At 40.3% G+C, this 18,223-nt stretch overlaps 1 protein-coding gene across 2 annotated transcripts in view; it reads left to right on the top strand.

Annotated features, from left to right (window-relative positions):
• Positions 1–4,297, top strand: part of RCAN1 (regulator of calcineurin 1) — a 46,805-nt gene extending 42,508 nt beyond the window's left edge. For both annotated transcript variants that reach the window (XM_069871973.1, XM_069871983.1), the window contains exon 4: positions 1,260–4,297. In XM_069871973.1, the coding sequence (XP_069728074.1) occupies positions 1,260–1,423 (164 nt within the window). In that variant the 3' untranslated portion in view covers positions 1,424–4,297. The remainder of the gene's footprint in view (positions 1–1,259) is intronic.
• Positions 4,298–18,223: the final 13,926 nt, after the last annotated feature.

Genomic DNA, 18,223 nt, shown 5'->3' with positions numbered 1-18,223 from the left:
TCCTTTTAAGTATTAGGAATATCAAAAAAAAAACCCTGTAGGTCTTAAGATAAATACTTAAGGGATTACTGAGCAGTAAAATTGGGTCCTTTTTCCTCTGAAAGTTCTGTTATTGAGATGCCGTGCAGTAAGCTCATTGGCAGATCTGTGATCCCTTTTCCCATGAGATTTTTCATGTGTGTTTTGCCTGTTGAGCCCCATAAAGTTCTGCCTCTTGACTGCAGTGTTCATTGGAACATGGAGTTGGTACCAAGGAGCGAGCAGGGGTTACTCTAGCACAAAGGCTTGTGCATTTCTAAAGAACTGGAGTCAAGAGATTCCCGTGGAATTGCTCTTTGTGCCAGTTCCCCTCCCTAAACTTCTTGGGGGAACAGAGCAGAGACTCAGAACTTTGGCACACTAAAGTGTGCTGCTAGCCACAGATGTTAGCTCTTTGAACAGCTCACGTGCAGATCACTGTAGTGGTCTTAATGGAGACTATTCTGTCCACTAAGAGGTAATGAGTACAAAGCAACAAGAAGAAAAAAATTAAGGGAAGCTGATCAGGGAAGTGATGAAAAGAAATAGTTTGCTTTTTTCCTGATCTAATGTGATTAAAATTATTTAACACCTGGTTAGATTTTAAAGTAGCTCTTTATATTATGGAAAAAATAGATTTCAGATCAGCAGTCAGTAAAACTTGCATCATAGCAATTCTACACACTGGCTGTATTATGTCAGTGTTTCACATCATATGTGCTTGAAGCCTGCTGTCTGGCTCTGCTGCTCCACAGAATGCCAGAACAGTATTGGAGCACCTCTGTGTGAGGGGAGAAGGACAGCATCCAGCTTTCTTAGCAGTGAAAGCTTGTGAAGGGAAGGAAGATCCTGTGGTTTTGCCATCATTCAGGAAAACAAAGTTCTTCCTGGATGTGTTACAGTGGATAGACAGTCTTGTGGGCTTTAAATTGACAAAAACCCACCAGGAAGACTTATGACTGCTCATGTAGAATGTTGTCTTGAACGCCTAAGGTAATTTATATAAAGTTGTTTTTAAGAGAGCTACTGAGCTATGTTGCTTTTAAAACAGAACCTAAATGCTTCCAGATAGTTGCCAGTGCACCTGCCTGCACTATGTAATGTATTGTGGCATCAGGCTTTTGTCATCTGTGTATTACTTACACATTTTTATATATTCCTTTCTTTTTATTAATTTCTTTTCATGGTTTCCTACAGAGTGGATCCTTTTTAACCAGTTTTGCTAATATGTTAACTTTCAGGAGAGAAGTATGAGCTACATGCTGCAACTGACACTACTCCCAGTGTTGTCGTCCATGTATGTGAGAGTGACCAGGAAAATGATGTGGAAGAAGAAACAAAGAAACCGAAACCAAAAATTATTCAGACCAGAAGGCCAGAATATACTCCCACCCATTTAAGTTGAACTGCTGTTGTATTTCTAAGGGTTACAAGTAGACGTACGCAAGGGAAACATTTACTGTGGAAATAGCAGGTCACAGATTTGGTGGCAACAGCAGCAGTTGTGGCAGGAGAAATACCAATATCAGTTTGCTCTGAAAAAATATAGGAAGTTTCATCCTTATTTTTAATGCTTCGGGTTGATGGATGTCATGCATGTATTCCCAGATCACTGGGAAAGAAAGATAAGCAGAAGATGACATTTTGAGACGTAACAGGACAAACTAGGATTATTTTCTGGGGGTACTGTAGGCTGTTCCATTATAAAGCAGCTGGGGGAAGCGTCCTTTGTTCTGACTCGCATAAGTTCTCAAACTAATAGGCTAGTCATTTTGTGGAGTACATAGCGATAACAGAGGTGGGTTTAAAGATTAAAGTATGGGAATTATAAACCTTTGTCTTATAACACATTTTGTGCATGTGTATTCTTAGTCTTCTAAAGTAACTTTGCATTATTTTCTATAGTTTCTCATATGTTTCTGGAAATCTGGGAAATTGTTTCAAGTATTTATTATCTCAGCATCCTGGACTTACTATTAGATGTGTATATACATATATATTTATATTTGGTTTTATTGGCACTCATTTTGCAGCAGGCATACAATTTCTCCAGCACTATATTTTGGTGCTATGTAACTTGTGCTTTTAAAATTTTAACCTTTTAAATGCCTATATAGGATTTTATCTGGCAAAGTAATGGAAAAACGTGCAATAGGAAAGTTCCTTAAATAACTTGATTTTAAATTATTTAAGTTTAAATAATTTATATCTTCAATAAAATTTGTTCTGTAGCTTTGACTTTCTCACTTGGAAAAAAAAAAGAATTCTTACATGTATAAATAAAGCTAATGTTGCATATTCATGGCAAGGTAATTTTTCAGTGGTAAGGGAGAGACATGAACTCTACTCAGTTTGGGAATCTGCGTTGTTGTGATTTAAAGGTTGCACACAGTGTGTAGAACAGCTAAGAGAGATGGAGTGCCTTTTCCTCGTTCATTCCTGTTGTGAACTGTTTTACAAAATGCACACTTGTATCTTTTTCTACTGGCTTTGTATGTCCATGAATATAAATTTTCTTAGCTTTGCTTCCAAAATAACCTGGTATTTAGAAATGCTTAATGCCAAGTAATGATGCATATGTAAGTAACTGGTATATGTGGGAGAAGCTGTAGTGTTTTTTATACATTAATGTTTAAGGACAGTAGCTCATGACACACAAGTTTAGAGGAATGAAGCTTACAGGAGTGTATTTTATTACTGTTTTTTTAAATGGAGGTCCTCACTTTGAAGTGGGTTTCAGTAGTTTTCTTAAGAGATAGTAGCTAGTATCTGTGGGAAAATATCACTTACAGCTTTAGAGAGGAGATGTTTGAAGCTTCTCAATATATTTTTAGAAATCAAAGCAAGATTCTCAGTTGGTTTGCTTTTGCCACAGTTGGCCTGAGAATGAGTTCTGTAGCTGGAGTTGATACGAAGAAGTTCATTGTGTGCTGTTTGAAGTGAAACATTTACTTAAATGGCCAGCTTCACACCTTTTTTTTAAAATACATAAATACATATGTATTTTAAAAAGTAAGATGTGTAATGTTTCCATTCCAAGCTGTGGCATAGTGTGCAAACATGGTGTTATTGAAGGCCTGTCATTATACTAAGCAAAACGGAAATTGATATTCTGTGACTACAGAGAGCAGGAATATGTTGAACTTCAGTAATACAGTTATGATCCTGTTTTGATTGGTATGCCCTGTGGATTTAAACAAATACTGGTATTTGGTGCCTGTCCTGGACCTAACTGAAGTAGCACTCTCTCTATGTTAATTGTTAAGAAGAGCTAATGTCATGTATTGCTGGAGCTGTGTTTTACGGATGTGGGGATGGATAAGGTTATTTTGTGTTACTAAGATACAAGAATCAGCCAGATACATGTACAGCTTATTAACACACAAAATAAATAAAACTGAGAGTAACTTTGTAGGTTTGCCACAACTGCCTTTAAGCGTTTCCATGTTTCTTAAATTATTGCTGAACTTAGTGTTTCACCTCATTCAATTTAAAATTGTTGGAATACTTCCTGTTTTGTCTCTTTTTCCATCTTTCTATGATTACCAATCAAAGCATTAATTCTGCATTGGAAACACAGGTAGTTGCTGTTCTGTTTCCTAGCAATCCTAAGAAAGCAGTGCTACCTATCAATTAAAAGGAATGGTAAATACCAACCTTGTTTTTGTCATTTTAGTACACTGACATCTGCCTAGTAAGGTGGGCACTAGAAACTGTGGAATTCTTAGGATGGTTATAGTGTGTTTCCCCTTCTGATGGTAATTGTAAACAAAGGTTTGTGAGACAGTAACTTGCTTGTGTTTCTGGTTGTATATCCTGGCTGGTGCCACCTTTTGTTATCACTACTAGAGTGTGTTGCTTGCTTTTTCTGTTTGTTTGGGGTTTTTCCAAATGTTCAAATGAATGCTTAGTTAGTATTTTATACAGTTGTATAGTATGAGACATATTTAAATTAAAATATTTTATTGTCTTCTAGTAAATGGTGTGGTATTTGTGCATGAAACTGGTTAAAGATTTTGCACCAAAAATGTGAACTTTAAGCTTCCAAACAGTTCTGATTTGAAGAAGGTAAGAATATTGTCCCAGGTCACATCCTTACCAACCAAATGAATCTGTTCAGAAGAAAGCTTTTCAGCCTTCTGCTTAAGAGACGTGCATGATCTCATTCAAAGTGTGAGAATCTGCTAATAAATAAATTGCAGTCCAGAACATTCCAGTTAAAAACTGATTATTCTGTGCCTGAAGTTGACATGCTTCTAATAAATGTATCAGCATCTTACTATTCTATAGTATTCCCTGTGCATTCATAATATCCTTACCAGTTTTCTTTTACAACATGAGTAATTCTTTCTTTAAAGCTCTTGGAATATGAAAATGTATCCGTATTCAAACGGCTTTACCTAGTAACTGTAAGTCTTTGTGTTGCAAAACATATAATGCAAAAACTCATTGAAGGTTTCACTCTCAATACGGATAGAAATCCTTTCACAGCAGAAAGGAGTTACTGATATTAATGCTGAACATTCTTCTTGATACGTATGACTAAGAAGTATTGGTGATTGTAAGAAATTGTTCTATACACAGAAATGGTTTGAAATAGTGAAGTGCTGCCATTCATTAATAGCAGGTCCATCCAAGGTAATTTCTGCAGAGAGTAATAGAAATAACTTGGTCTGTAAGTGATTTAACAAAAGATAAAAGGTGAAACGGCAATTCAAGCCGAGCCATTCTGCTTTGCATGGAAGACCTAATTTTTTTTCTTTTTGGAAGTATAACTCGTGTTTTATTTGCCCTCTGCAAAAGAATAGCATGCACAATTTCCATAAATCTTTAAGTGATCAGTAGCATTTGTCATTTTGCAAGACTTTTTGCTTAGTGATACATGTTCGTTTTGTTTGATTATGTGTTTGTGCATGTATTACTACATTAAGGACCTTATTGTTGCCAAGGTGAATTCAACAACATCTAAGGCTAGAGTTTGTTTCTAACCAGGGTTTTTTTTTTCAGAGCAACAACAAGTGTAGTAACTTCGATATTTGAAATATTGCACAAGTGTATTAGTAGCTGTGTAGTTCAGACTTGTCAAGGGTGGGGAAGGAATGAACTCCAGCAACTCTCTCTCATACCGTTTTAACTGTTACGGCATGGATTTTGCTCTAGGCGTAATCACTTGCCTAGTCAAGTTTTGCTTTGTGACACTAGAAAGAATGTCTTGGGGAAGACAAGATTTTTAAATTGAAATTGTGATTTATATCTATTTGTATCTTGCAGCTTCTTCTGTGTCCCAAACCTTCTCCCAGTTCCAAACATACAGAATGATGGGAAGGGGTAGACCTTAAGTCAAAGCATAGACTAAGTTCAGAAATTCACTTACTAGGTCTTGGGTTCAGTTGTTGCACTTCTGTTGTATTTGCTTTTATCCTGGTTTGCCCAGTGCACTTCAGAAGCATTCTGCAGAAAATCGTACCTGCTTAGTGTGCCTAAAAAGAAGAAAACAAACCATGTAATAACAAAGATGAGACATCCCCCAAGATACTGTACAACACAAATGTGACTCAATGGTAGGTGACAGGTTGGATCTGGGAGGGCAGGATGTATCTTCTCTGACAAAATTCCCATTGATAAAATAGTGGCTATCACACTTGAAACTTTTTGTCACTTACATGGTCTGTGTTTGTGTAACTACAATTATAGTGTCTCTGTTGTCTTGCTGAGATGGCAAACGGCAGTTGTTTTTTACTGTGGTACACTCCATGTGAGGTATGAAACAAAATAAACTGATGGGAGTTTAACTATGGAAGGTTGAAAAAGTAGAGGAAGAAACAGAGGGTCAAAGTGGCACTTTTTCACTTCTGGCAATTAAATCACTTGTTCTGTTTTGGACTTTCTGCCTCTCAAAGACTAGATCAAGAAGCTCCACTTCTTCCTTATGTTGCTTCCTGCTCCCACCCTTGCCCTCCTTCTCCAAGGTATTACTCCCTATTTCCAAAAGCCTGAGAGCATCTAAGGTTTACAAGCATTTCCTCAGTCTTCTTTCTGAAATCACCTTTTCTCTTACCCAAGAATAGGTACAGCTTAGTGGCTTCAAAACTTTGTCACAGGCTTTACAATGGATTTGCAAAGGTCTTGTATGCTTGTAGCACAGCACAGGGAGAGCACTGACCAGAAATTTTTCAGTAGTCTTCAGTCTGGTGCTGATTTTGCCACTGGATATGAAATCTGTCAGTAATGACTTTCATATTAGAAGTAATTATATATTTAAAGCTTGCACTTCCTAGTCTCAATCCTTTTCATAGAGTGCAAATTTGTTGGGATGGGGTTTTCTTGCCATTGAAGTTACGCCAGGAATTTATTTTGTTTGCAGCTTTATTACTACCACAGCCCACTTAAATGAAACCTGTAAGTGCAAATAAGAACTTTTCCTATATTCACCCAAGGTGTCATATCCCTTCTTAATCCTAGTGAAATTATACTGGATGTTCTGTTTATTCTGTGTTGCATGTCTCCTACTGTCATTTATATGTGCTTATCATTTATTTTACTGGTGCCTGTTGTACTGTGTTCTGATGTTGTGCATCTGTAGCTGGCCAAGCCATAATCAATTCCCCATCTCATAGGGTACATTGTACAGTACTTCTGTAGGCTTAGAAACAAATCAGACTTGTGAGTGTGACGCTAGTTGCTGTGTACCTTTCTCTAAATCTCTGGAAGTTTTGATGGTGTCTATGCTACTCTAAAACTTTTTGAGTCCAGTGAGCAGCTCATTCAAAGATAAGCAACCATACAGAGAGCCCTAAAGTACTGGCAGGAGTTTGACTTTTTTTTTTTTTGTAATATGTATCACCTTTTAATTACTTTTCAACTTGCTTTGCTTGTTAACCAGGATAGACTCTATCTCAGACTAGTTTTGCTCACAACTCTGTTATTTCCAAATCCATTTTGTTCAATTTCCTATCTGAAGCCTCACTATTTGAGTTAAAAGTTTTATAGAATAGGATTTCCTGAAGAGAAAGACATAGAAAATATGTATGTCTTCTGAGTCTTTTTGTGCCAATGAACATTGTCTCTTGAATATTTGGAGTTACTCCAATATCAAGACTATAAGAGTGCTAAAGTGGAAAAGCTGAAGAGGTCCTTTAAGTGTCATTTAGGTAGACATTAGCATTACTTCAATCAAATGTCTTTTGTGGGAATGTCATGTACTTTTTTTCTGCTTAGGGACGCTGCTAGGGTTAGGCATGTTCTGGACCTCCTCTGTGAGCTCTCTACCTCTGTGTATTTCGGTGGTTGAAATGTTATACTGTCAGGTCTCTGCCAAAATCCTATTGTTACTTGCCCCTCTCTCTTACCTCATACACTTATGTCTCCTGATTCTTACTATCTTTTCAACTTTTTTCTGTAATAGTTCTTCTAAAGCTTTAAAATGCACCTTTCAAAACCTGGCAGGCTTTTAAGTAGATTTTGGTGAAGTCATCCTAGTCTTGTTTCCTTACAGTGTCTCTCTTGTCAGGACTATTAAATAAAACAGTCTGTCTTTCTCATAACTTTACGAGTCAATCAGTAGGAATGCCTTAGAGAATAAGAATGTAATTTTATATATACTCTAAAAACAGACATTGAATCTTATTTTTGTTTCATTTCTAAAATGCAGTCGTCTGTGTTGTCTTTTTCCCCCCTTCATTCCTCTCCTTTTCATTAACTAGACTGCGTGCTGTATGATTTGGATAATAACTTACTTCCTTCATTGCAGTTCTCAACAGAATTGGGCATATACTTTTTTCTTTGGAGTTGTGGGGTGGGGAAGACTTGTACAATTACAGCTTTAAAGCATAATTAAATTGTTTAATTTTAGTGAATTGAAAGAGGTATGTGGTGGTGCCCGTAGGTGGAGCTAAATATCAAGCAATGTCATTGCATGCTATTGAATAAAACTAAAAACTCAACCTTCAGCTAAGGTTCCCACCACAGTAGCAGATGTGGAAAGAAACAATTTCACTATGAGATAACAAAAGTACAATATTCCTTGTCTCTGATGCCTTTGAATATAGTTGATTTGAAGCATATCTGTAGTGTATAGGAAATCTTGTAACAGAATACGTTTTTTATGGGTTATCATAAGCCATTTAGGCAGTAAGTTGTGATGCAATGTGCCACATGGTACTCTACCTACTTTTATTAATACCACTGTAAGAGTTCAGCCCCAGCCCAGCCTGATTGGCAGCTAAATGCAAGCCATTGTGGACCCAATCCCAACCCCCGAGGAAAGGGAAATGAGAGAAGGACACTTGTGAGTTGGAAATTAAAGCTAAAAGAGCTTTAAAGAAACAATAATAATTATAAGGAAAATACTATTAATACAAAAATAATAAAAATATACACAAACACACAAAATCATTCTCTCGCTTGTTAACTACATTACCACAAACACTGCAGAGCAGGCACAAGGAAAAGGTCCCGGGTTGGACTCAGCAGCACGAGAGAGCTGGACTCAAACTGGATCCAGGCATGCATGGATCTGGAATCAGGGGCAAAAAGACAAAATATGTCCACATTGGACACTGGACATCAAAGAAGAGAGCTTGCCCCTTGTGATCCCTCAGTTTTATATTGAGTATGATGTATACGGGATGGAATACTCTGTTGGTCAGTTTGGGGTCACTTGTCATGTCTGCTTCTCCCTGCAGATATGACCCTTTTTATCCCCTTTCACTTACAGCATTCTATCAGCTTTTGGATAGACTTGGCTACTATAGGAATAAGAATAAGCAAAGGCTTTCTGTATACCAGTGCTCTGTGTTAACACTTCTAGAGAGAAATGGTGTCTGTAACACACGTAATTAACTTTCAGGAAATTACTTAGACGAGGCTTAGCTGAAAAGTTAGAAAACTGATTCTACTTTAGCTCAAACTGAACCATTTGATCCCTTATTCCGCATTCATGAGAAAAAGTTTACACATATAAAGTGCTTGCATCAGCCTGCTAAGAAATCTTCATTTTCAAAGCAGGTTAACTACTGAAACATAGCTAGCAGTTAGCTTCACATCTCAACTTGTTAGAAGGCCACAAGAATGCAGGTTTTGAAGATCTTTGTTTCTGTTTGTGTAGTTTGTGCTTTATAACCTCTAAAAACATCGAACGTGTTTCCAATCTTTCACAGCAAGGTTACTTCCACTCCTTGAGAAACATGCATATCTGAGTATTGCTGTAGGCAAGACAGCGTGCATACCGTAACAGGGGGTTAATCCAAATGGTAAAGCATTTTCTATGTGGGCTGGTTATGCTGGGGTGTAGCAATTCTGTGGAGAGAAGTTTTTTGTCACTGCAGAGAAGTCATCGCTGCAATGCTTACCTAACAGGAGAAGTAGGTTATAGAAAGCCTTGCATGCATTACAGGCTTGCAGTGACAGTTAATGCTTGTAGTTTTGCAGAGGTCTTCGTATCATACCTTTTCAAACTACTTTTACTCCAATTTTTGTATTTAAGCTCAAAGAAGGTGTAACCAGCAGTGAAGCTAACTGTTAAAAGCAGGGTATGATTTTACACCAGAGAACAGAAAATACCTGGGATACAATTCTGTTTGTATCGCATTATCTTTCACTCTACCAACTGCCCTGGCCTAGCTTTGTGCCATATAAACGAGAGTAAAACCTGCTGGTGTTACATAGCCATTAGACATGTTTAAAGTATTGTGAGAAAAAAATCAAAGTATTTTTGTCAACTTTTCTTCTTAAAGCCATTTGCTTAAAAGGGACACATCGGACATGGACAGTGAAAACTGGCTGCTTACAAATGTGAAAGGTGAAGCTTGGATGCCCAGCTCATTATGGTCACTATATAAAGTGATGCTAATCCACAGGGCATATTTGAATTAAACAGATGAGTTAATCCAAAAGCATTTTTTAGTATGAGTTACTGTCAGGATAATACAAATAGGACCAGCTGCATAAAAGTGCTTTTAACAGTAGCATAGAATATTCTTTGCCTTTTCCAGGTTTGGAACTGAATCATGTTGGACTGAGCCTTTGTTATGGTAAGAATTGGAACAAGCTGCCCAAGTGGTTGAGTCACCCTCCCTGAAGGTATTTAAAAGACCGTGGATATGTAGATGTAACGCTTAGGGACATGGTTTAGTGGGAGTTGGCAGGGTTAGGTTTATGGTTGGACTCTGATCATCCTAAAGGTCTTTTCCAATCTAAACAATTCTATGATTCTAAGTAAGGATGAATTTTATAGATGTTATTTGAGCTGGGGAAATACATGACTTGGCATAAAAAGCAGTTGCATGGCCCTTGGTAGCTCTTGTTTTCCACTCTTAAAATTTTGTCCATTCTGTGAAATGGAATTTAGTCACACTGGCCTGGTATGGCTCGAAACAAGGTGCTGAGATGATTGTTATACTCCACAGTTACTGAAAGAGTTCAGGAGCTGAAGCATTTCTGTGTAGTAGGCCACAGGGACTCACCTCTGTTTTGGTTGATCCCCTGCTCAGTAAGGACAAATGAATCAGAAGTCAGCTGGCACTTTACCTGAACAAATGTGCCCCCATGTGTGCCTCCTTATGGTGGGCACAGCAGTCCTCCACGTTCTTCATTCACCTGGCAATGCTACTGCTGTAGGGACTGCTACAACGATCCCCTTTGTAATAATAGCTCTGATCCAGTAGCTGGACCTGTGCCACACGTGCTCTGCATCACCAGGTTGCTCATGCAGCATGAAGTAGCTCTTAACTCCCTACTCTCTCCCTGATTTTTGAGGCTCACAAAGAGTAAGCCTCTACTTACTTATTCTTCACTTGCACATCTGTATTTAGCTGACCTTCCTTCACCACTGGGAACCAAGTAGACAGGTCTAATGGCCATACCAGTCATGGTGCTGCTGATTGGGATCTCTGTATTTCAAGGTTCAGCCAAGCACAACTATGGTATTATTTCTAAAAGTACAAGTGAATATATTTTCTTAAATCATTTTTAAAGCTAAGAACTTAGGCATTTTCTGGCAGCTTTTTTATGCTTTAAGGAGACTACATAATTTAATCGGATAGCAAGTAAACATACACACACAATCTGTACTGTATTCCTGAGCTCATCTTAAGGGCCAGTGTTGCTGCATGATAAAGGAGTCTACTTTGATGGAGTGTGCTCACAGTAAGCAGGGAAAACTAAACTGGTTATGCTGCAGGACTAGTAGTATGAGTAAAGACTTCTTAGATCTCAAGGCAAGATGACATGAAATACTTCAGGCTCGTGTAAATAATAATGCAGTTTATGCTGTGGGAAATCTTCAAGAAGGGACATGGGTCTTGAATTCATTGAGGTGAGTCACGGCTAGGTATTCAGTTTGAAGTCTCAAATGTACTAAAGAACTTGTATGATTTTTGAAACATTTTGAAAAATACTAAACAAATTCCCATGCAATTTGATAAGGAACCATGAGTTTCCTAGGTGCCTTCAGCTCTGCATGCTCTCCCCTTTCAGGGCAGCATTATGGAATGGAAACTTTGACACAACCTTAATTATAGGCTAGTGCTGCTGTAACATAGCTCCTGTAGGTAGGTCAAAAAGCTTTCGGAGCATAGTACAGTGTTCCAGCGTGTACTCACTGAGGAGCTGCTCTAATGGCTCACTGATGATTAAGGAGAGTAGCTCAGCAGTCAAAATTTTTACATGAGATTAAAAAGAAGGTGCAGTACGTGATGCTGTTAATCTCTCTGCCAAATTGTGTTGTGTGGGAGAGACATTTAACAAGAACTTTCCATGCTTTGTCAGCCTGTGGAACCATGTAGGGAAGGAGCTAGCACAATTTTGGGGGAGTATTGTGCTAGTTAGTAATAAATATCCAACCTTTCCTTTCCATAGAGCGTGGCAATGTATTAACACATCAACATGTCCTGTAACTCCCTTCTACTCCAAAAGCTTTCCAAAATGTATTTGGATAACAGTACTGCTCAGTACCTGATCTCTCTGCCCTTGCCTCCCTTATATATCCAACATGTTGCCAGAGCCATTTCATACATAGCCCAGTTTCCACATTAAAGAATGTCAATACGGAAGGAAGGTGCTGCTGTTTTGTTTTAGGGGTACATTGCTCATCAGATGTCAGTGTTGCTGAGGGCTGTGACAGATGCGTGAGCTGTGAGGAGGAGGGGAGAACAACTGCTCAGGTTAAAAGCTGTGATTAATTGTTCACCAAAGTTCACCATGATGTAGGTGCTTTGCAAACACCAGGTTCCAGAAGGTCTCTGTCTCAAGTGACCTTGAGCTACTGTGTGATCAGGGAGGGACAGGCATCAGACACACTTATGAGGCCAGAAAGAAGTCACTGAGTATGAGTGAGGCGTCAATAGAAACAGCCCCATTCTACAGCTTGGCTCTGAGATCTCTGGCGTGAAGGAAACTTTCAGAGCTATTAAAGAAAGCTATTGAAGTCCTACTGGAAATCAATTTATTATACCTTAGGGCAGATGAGAATGGCACTAAATCCTGAGATGTTGTGCTGCCTGTGTGGGCTGGATGGCACAAGGCGATGGTGAGCAGTAAGGGCAGACAGCGGATACCAGTGCCACTCATTTCCTTGACAAGAGATGCCTTCACGTGGCCAGCTGAGTCAGACAGAATTTCTTGTGCATCTAAATAGATGGCTGAGTGCTAGCAGAGAAGGAAATGCACTGAAGAGATGCATTTGCTTTGTTACCCACAGTGTAACTCATTATAGCCCAAGGACATGCTGGCAGAGCTGTCACCTATTGCCTAGGATGAACGAGAAGGTTGCCATTTTGTTACCATTAGTCAGTATGAATAACAGAGCAGTCCCAAATCATTGTAAAACCAAGTGCTTCCTCAGCTGACATTGCAAAATCACCTAGCCTGGATCTGGAAATGGCAGACTTCTGCCAATGACACCACAGCTTGGCTGGCTATAAGGCTGCTTGCTACTTGCAGATGCTAGATACTTTGCTTCCAAACATCTCAATTTCCCTGTGCGCCTCTTGATTACACACTGCCAGATGGTGCAGCAAATTCTGCACCAGCTCCACAAAGAGGGCTTCAGGCAGAAACCGTGTTGGCGAACTTATATTGCAGGTACTCTTGCTGTCCGGCCAGGTACACAGGACTTCCATGAGAAGATGGTAAATAGACCAATAGAAAGGTGCCTGCTAGTGCCTCTTATGAGAGCAAAGGGAAGAAAATAATTGTGGAGCTGAGAAGCAAAACGGGGAAGGGAAAGGCACTATCCTTCTGCAACACTTCTGCCACCTTATGGGTTTTTTTCAAAAACAAAAAAATCCCATTGTAGAGTGGGGAATCCATAAGAAAGCAAGTTTCTTTCATCCTGCTTCTTGTGGCACAACTGGTTTAGAAACCTTTTTTACAGGCAAAAATGATATTTTGCAATGATGAAGTTTTTTAAGTGCTTTTAAAGTATTTGGTAGAAAACGTAGCATGACTTCTTGATGCTGTTCTGTTGATGGTCTGTTCACAGAGAATTGTAGAATCATAGAATGGTTTGAGTTGGAAGGCATCCTAAAGATCACCTCATTCCAACCCCCATGTCCCACTAGATCAGGCTGCCCAAGACCCCATCCAGCCTGGCCTTGAACACTTTCAGGGTTGGAAAGGGAATCCACAGCTTCCCTGGGCAACCTGTGCCAGTGTCTCACCACTCTCATGGTGAAGAATTTCCTCCTTATGTCTAGTCTAAATCTGCCACTCTCCAATTTAAAGCCATTCCCCCTAGTCCTATCACCATAAGCCTTTGTAAAAAGTCGCTCCCCAGCTTTCTTGTAGCCCCTTCAGGTACCGGAAGGTCGCTATAAGGTCTCCCTGAAGCCTTCTCTTCTCCAGGCTGAACAACCCCAGCTTTCTCAGCCTGTCCTCATATGGGAGGTGCTCCAGCCCTCAGATCATCTTTGTAGCCCTCCTCTGGACCCATTCCAACAGCTCCACATCCTTCTTACAGTCAGGATTCCAGGTGGGGTCTCACAAGAGAGGAATAGAGGGGCAGAATCCCTGCCCTTGCCCTGCTGGCCACGCTTCTTTTGATGCAGCCCAGGACACGGTTGGGCTTCTGGGCTGCAAAGACACATTGCCGGCTCATGTCGAGCTTCTCATCAACCAGCACCCCCAAGTCCTTCTCTGCAGGGCAGCTCTCAATCACATCATCCCCCATCCTGTATTGAAATTGGGGATTGCCCTGATCCAGGTGTAGGACCTTGCACTTGGATTTGTTGAACCTCATGAGGTTCTTACAGGCCCACTTCTCCAGCCTGTCTAGGTCCCTCTGGAAGACATCCCATCCTTCTGGTGTGGCAACTGCAACATTCAGCTTGGTGTCATCTGCAAACTTGCTGAGGGTGCACTTAATCTCACTATCAATATCATTGATGAACGTCCTAAACAGCACTGGTCCCAGTACAGACCCCTGAGGGACACCTCTTGTCATCAAGTGACAATCTCCATCTGGACATTGAGCCATTAACTTCTACTCTCTGAATATGACCATCCAACTAATTTCTTACCCACCATACCATCCACCCATCAAATCCATATCTCTCCAAGTTAGAGAGGAGGATGCTGTGGGGGACCGTGTCAAAGGCTTCACAGAAGTCTAGATAGATCACTTCCGTTGGTTTACCCGTGTCCACTGCTGTGGTTAATACATCATAGAAAACCACTAAGTTTGTCATACAGGATTTGCCCCTGGTGAAGCCATTCAGAGTCCCCAGTTAGCACTTTTAACCCAGTAGGCATCAAGCTCTTACAACTAGAAGCCACGCCTGCAGCTGCCAACAGAAGTTTTGCTGGTAGTGAAAGCTGAACTCGACTGCTTGAAAGCCTTTTAATTGTAACTTGCAGATTTGGAGCTGCCAAGTTCTAGTCTTTGCCCTTCCCAGCGGTGCAATCCAATTCTATGACTATTAAAAATGTAACTAAAAAGGTATTTCACCCAAAGATTTTTCCAACCAGGGAAATTCCATTTTGTTTGTTTTTTAGCACTTCAAAGAGTCAGGGCTAGAGCCACAGAACTTATTCCCTCCCTTTCATCTCTGGCTGCAGTGTCCTGACTGCCATGTGACAGAGGGTACTGGAAGCATCTTAATGGGAATTACCCCATATCATTATTTCCTTTTTCTTTTCTTTGTAATTATTTGTTTGTACAGAAAATGCATCAGAAGAGATGTCCCTATGCATATGTAACCACAGAAATGGTGGCAGATGCATGCTTGGAGTCCTTGTGTTCCAAATCAACATATTTCCGCAGTTTTTAACCTCAGTTAACAGCATGTTGTCAAACAAACTGAAATGCCAGGGGATTTTTACTTCGAAGACTGAACAGAAGGCTTTTGTGCTTGGTTTGCTCTGGGTGGAGTTGGGAGGAGAGGGGGGAAGCACTCTTTCCTCTTTTTAGTTGCAAACCCCCCCCAATTATTTGCACTCATCTCGTGCTGACTGCAGCTTGCTTTGTTGGCTGTTTGCTGTTTGGGCAGGTAAGTAAATTCTGACCCACCTTGAAAAGAAAATAAGCTTTGGTTTGACACAACTGTCATTGACACTGACTGAAATTAGGTGCTCCCCCAAGTATCAGTGACTGGAAGTCCTGGTGGTGCCTCTCCACCCCTTCCCATCTGAAGTCCTGTGTATACTGGAGAGGAAGTGGAGGCAGAACAGGTTTCCCCGGCCATGAATCTGCCCTTCAACAACTGTCAGGGCATCCAGTCTTGCAGAGACAAAGCCACCTCTGCTGAGACAACGCTGCTGCTGCTGCTGCTGCTGCAGCAGGAAGAGGGGAGGTCTGGGCAGCCCTTGTTCACCAGGGACACATTTTCAAGAGGGGAGGGACTCACGCATGAGCAGAGTGTCTCATAGGGCATTAGATGATGGGAAGCATCACTGATTTTGATGGCTGGGTGTTGGGGAAGGGGCTGCGCTCACGGGACACCTGGCCAAAGGCAACTTCAGTCCCACTTGAGTGTTTGGATGTTGCAGCTTTAATTAAACGTGAAAGGCTTGATATCTTCATTATTTTTCCGTATGCCATACAGGCACTTGTACTATAAGTTTTATCAGAGGAACTGGGTCAGTATGAGTTTTGTTTCTTGTTACTGTTAATCAATTTTGATGTCCTGGTTTACGTACTAGTGTGATGTAGCAGCATTCAGATCACAAACACCTATTGATATATTCCGTGCATGACTTTTTGGATGAAGTTCAAAAGAAAATAAACCATGGGTACATTTTTCTCGTCTACAGAAATGTAAGTGGTTAATTTTGAACTTGAGATGTAGCGACGGGATGAAATCAGGTGTGATAGAGTAAACATAAACTTTGTTTTCATGCTACTGTTTTGTCCTAGAAAGGTTTACTTTAAGGCATGTTTTTTTCTTTGACTTCTTCCTAAAGGTTATCTCATCTCCAACAATTAAATCGTGGCTGTCAATATGTTTAATTAATTTTCCATCAGAAATACTATTACGCTTTTTGAAGGATGAGAAAAGCTAAAGATATTAAAGATCAGCTTTGCAGCCAGAATTGGAAGCAGGGTGGCCATGGGCATCCCATAATACACGGCCTCCGGGGCAGCCTGGTCTGCCCCGTGCATTGCCAAGGGTGTTGCTCTTCCCAAACGCTCACCCAGGGAGGATCTCAATTCAGGTTTTTTTTCTCCATCAATGTGCTATGGGGTAAAACATCCCAGAGAAGTCAAGCTGCTGTTGGGGTGGTGTAGGACAGCGACAGGCAGCTGGGGACTCAGCCAGTGATGTTCTGCAATACTCAAACCAAATGCTTTTGGTTCAGATAATTTACCCTAGATTAAGGTGCTAAAACATCTGAGTAGTTTCCAGTGGTCCCTGCTGTCTAGAGCATTCCTGTGATGCTCACACTTAGCGAATTACTGGCAGCTGAAACTCCTGAACCAGCAAGAATCCCACTTATATTTTGAAAGCATTTGGGTTAAAAGGTGGTGCCAAGTGGAGCTTTTTGAAGTAAGGGTAGCTAGTCATAACACCAGAAAAAAACCATCCTGTTGGTGAGACCTACTGGAAACTATTTGAATGGTAAATTTTTTGCATTAATACAGTTTGAGTAATGGATGGTGTTTGGAAATGAAACTTTCCAAACAAAAGGAATAAGGTACTATATCTGGCGCAAGAGTTGAACAACAGGAATTCAGATTTTCCATTTCCTAGTGTGGAACAAATAGAATAGGCTTAAAAATAGGGTATCTGTTAGTCATTGCATTGTGAATGGCATGGTCAAGTAATGCCACTGCTTGGGGAAAATGTTATAGCTACATTCAGTTTTATAAATAAAACAGACCTGCTGCTTGACACGTGGATCTCACCTTAGCAAAACGGAGTGTTTGGCACCTCGCACTTGGGCATCTTCATTTGTGTGTGACTGAGGATTTGAGCTTGGATGACTGACAGGAGTTAAAAACATGGAGTCCCTGAACTTTGCTGGGTTGGGAAATAACTGCAAAAATGTGTTGTGGGCTGAACCCTGAGGCAGCCTGCTGCTGCCTGGGATAGCTTGCTGAGAAGCTAACAGAGCTCAAATGTATTGACAGTATGCATACTGTCATACTTGCACCATGATGAATTTATAAAAACACATGTGTTTTGTAGCTATTTGGGATTTCAGTGAAAGAACAGCTCTCCCATAGTAAGTTTGGGTATTCCAAAGTGGTTTTGCCTGGATTTTTTAGCTCTCAGCTCTTCATTTGATGGCAACCCATTCTCTGAGGACATTTGCTTTTCCATAATGAGAAGGCATATGTTCAGCCAGGAATCTGTAAAAGCAGAAGAGTAGAGTAACTTGCTAAATCCCCTTGGTAATCAAGTCCCACTCTTCTACAAGCATTACCATGAAGGTCACCTTGCCATTTGCTTGTGATATTTTTACCTCCAGACTACAACTGAGTATGGCTTATTATGGGCAACAAGCAAACTATAGGCAGTTTTTTCAGCCCCAGTTGAGAACCACAACGGGCTTCAGCCTTGCTCGTTGACAGAGAAACAATGGAAATTACGAGTTCAGCAACAGTCCCTTATTTAAAGCAAGAGGAATGTGTGGCAGCCTGATTTAAGGAGGGACAGTTTCACTGTGTCTAGCCTATTGTTTTGAGTGGGAGGGAATTCAAAAACTGGGAAGGTTTGTTTGCCTAGGAGGAAAAAAAATGCCTGAAGTAACAAAAATATGAAGTGTG

Source organism: Phaenicophaeus curvirostris, chromosome 1 (genome assembly GCF_032191515.1).
Source record: "Phaenicophaeus curvirostris isolate KB17595 chromosome 1, BPBGC_Pcur_1.0, whole genome shotgun sequence".
NCBI lineage: Eukaryota > Metazoa > Chordata > Aves > Cuculiformes > Cuculidae > Phaenicophaeus > Phaenicophaeus curvirostris.
The sequence above is the reverse complement of the archived record's forward strand: the minus strand, read 5'-3'. Positions and strand labels throughout refer to the sequence as shown.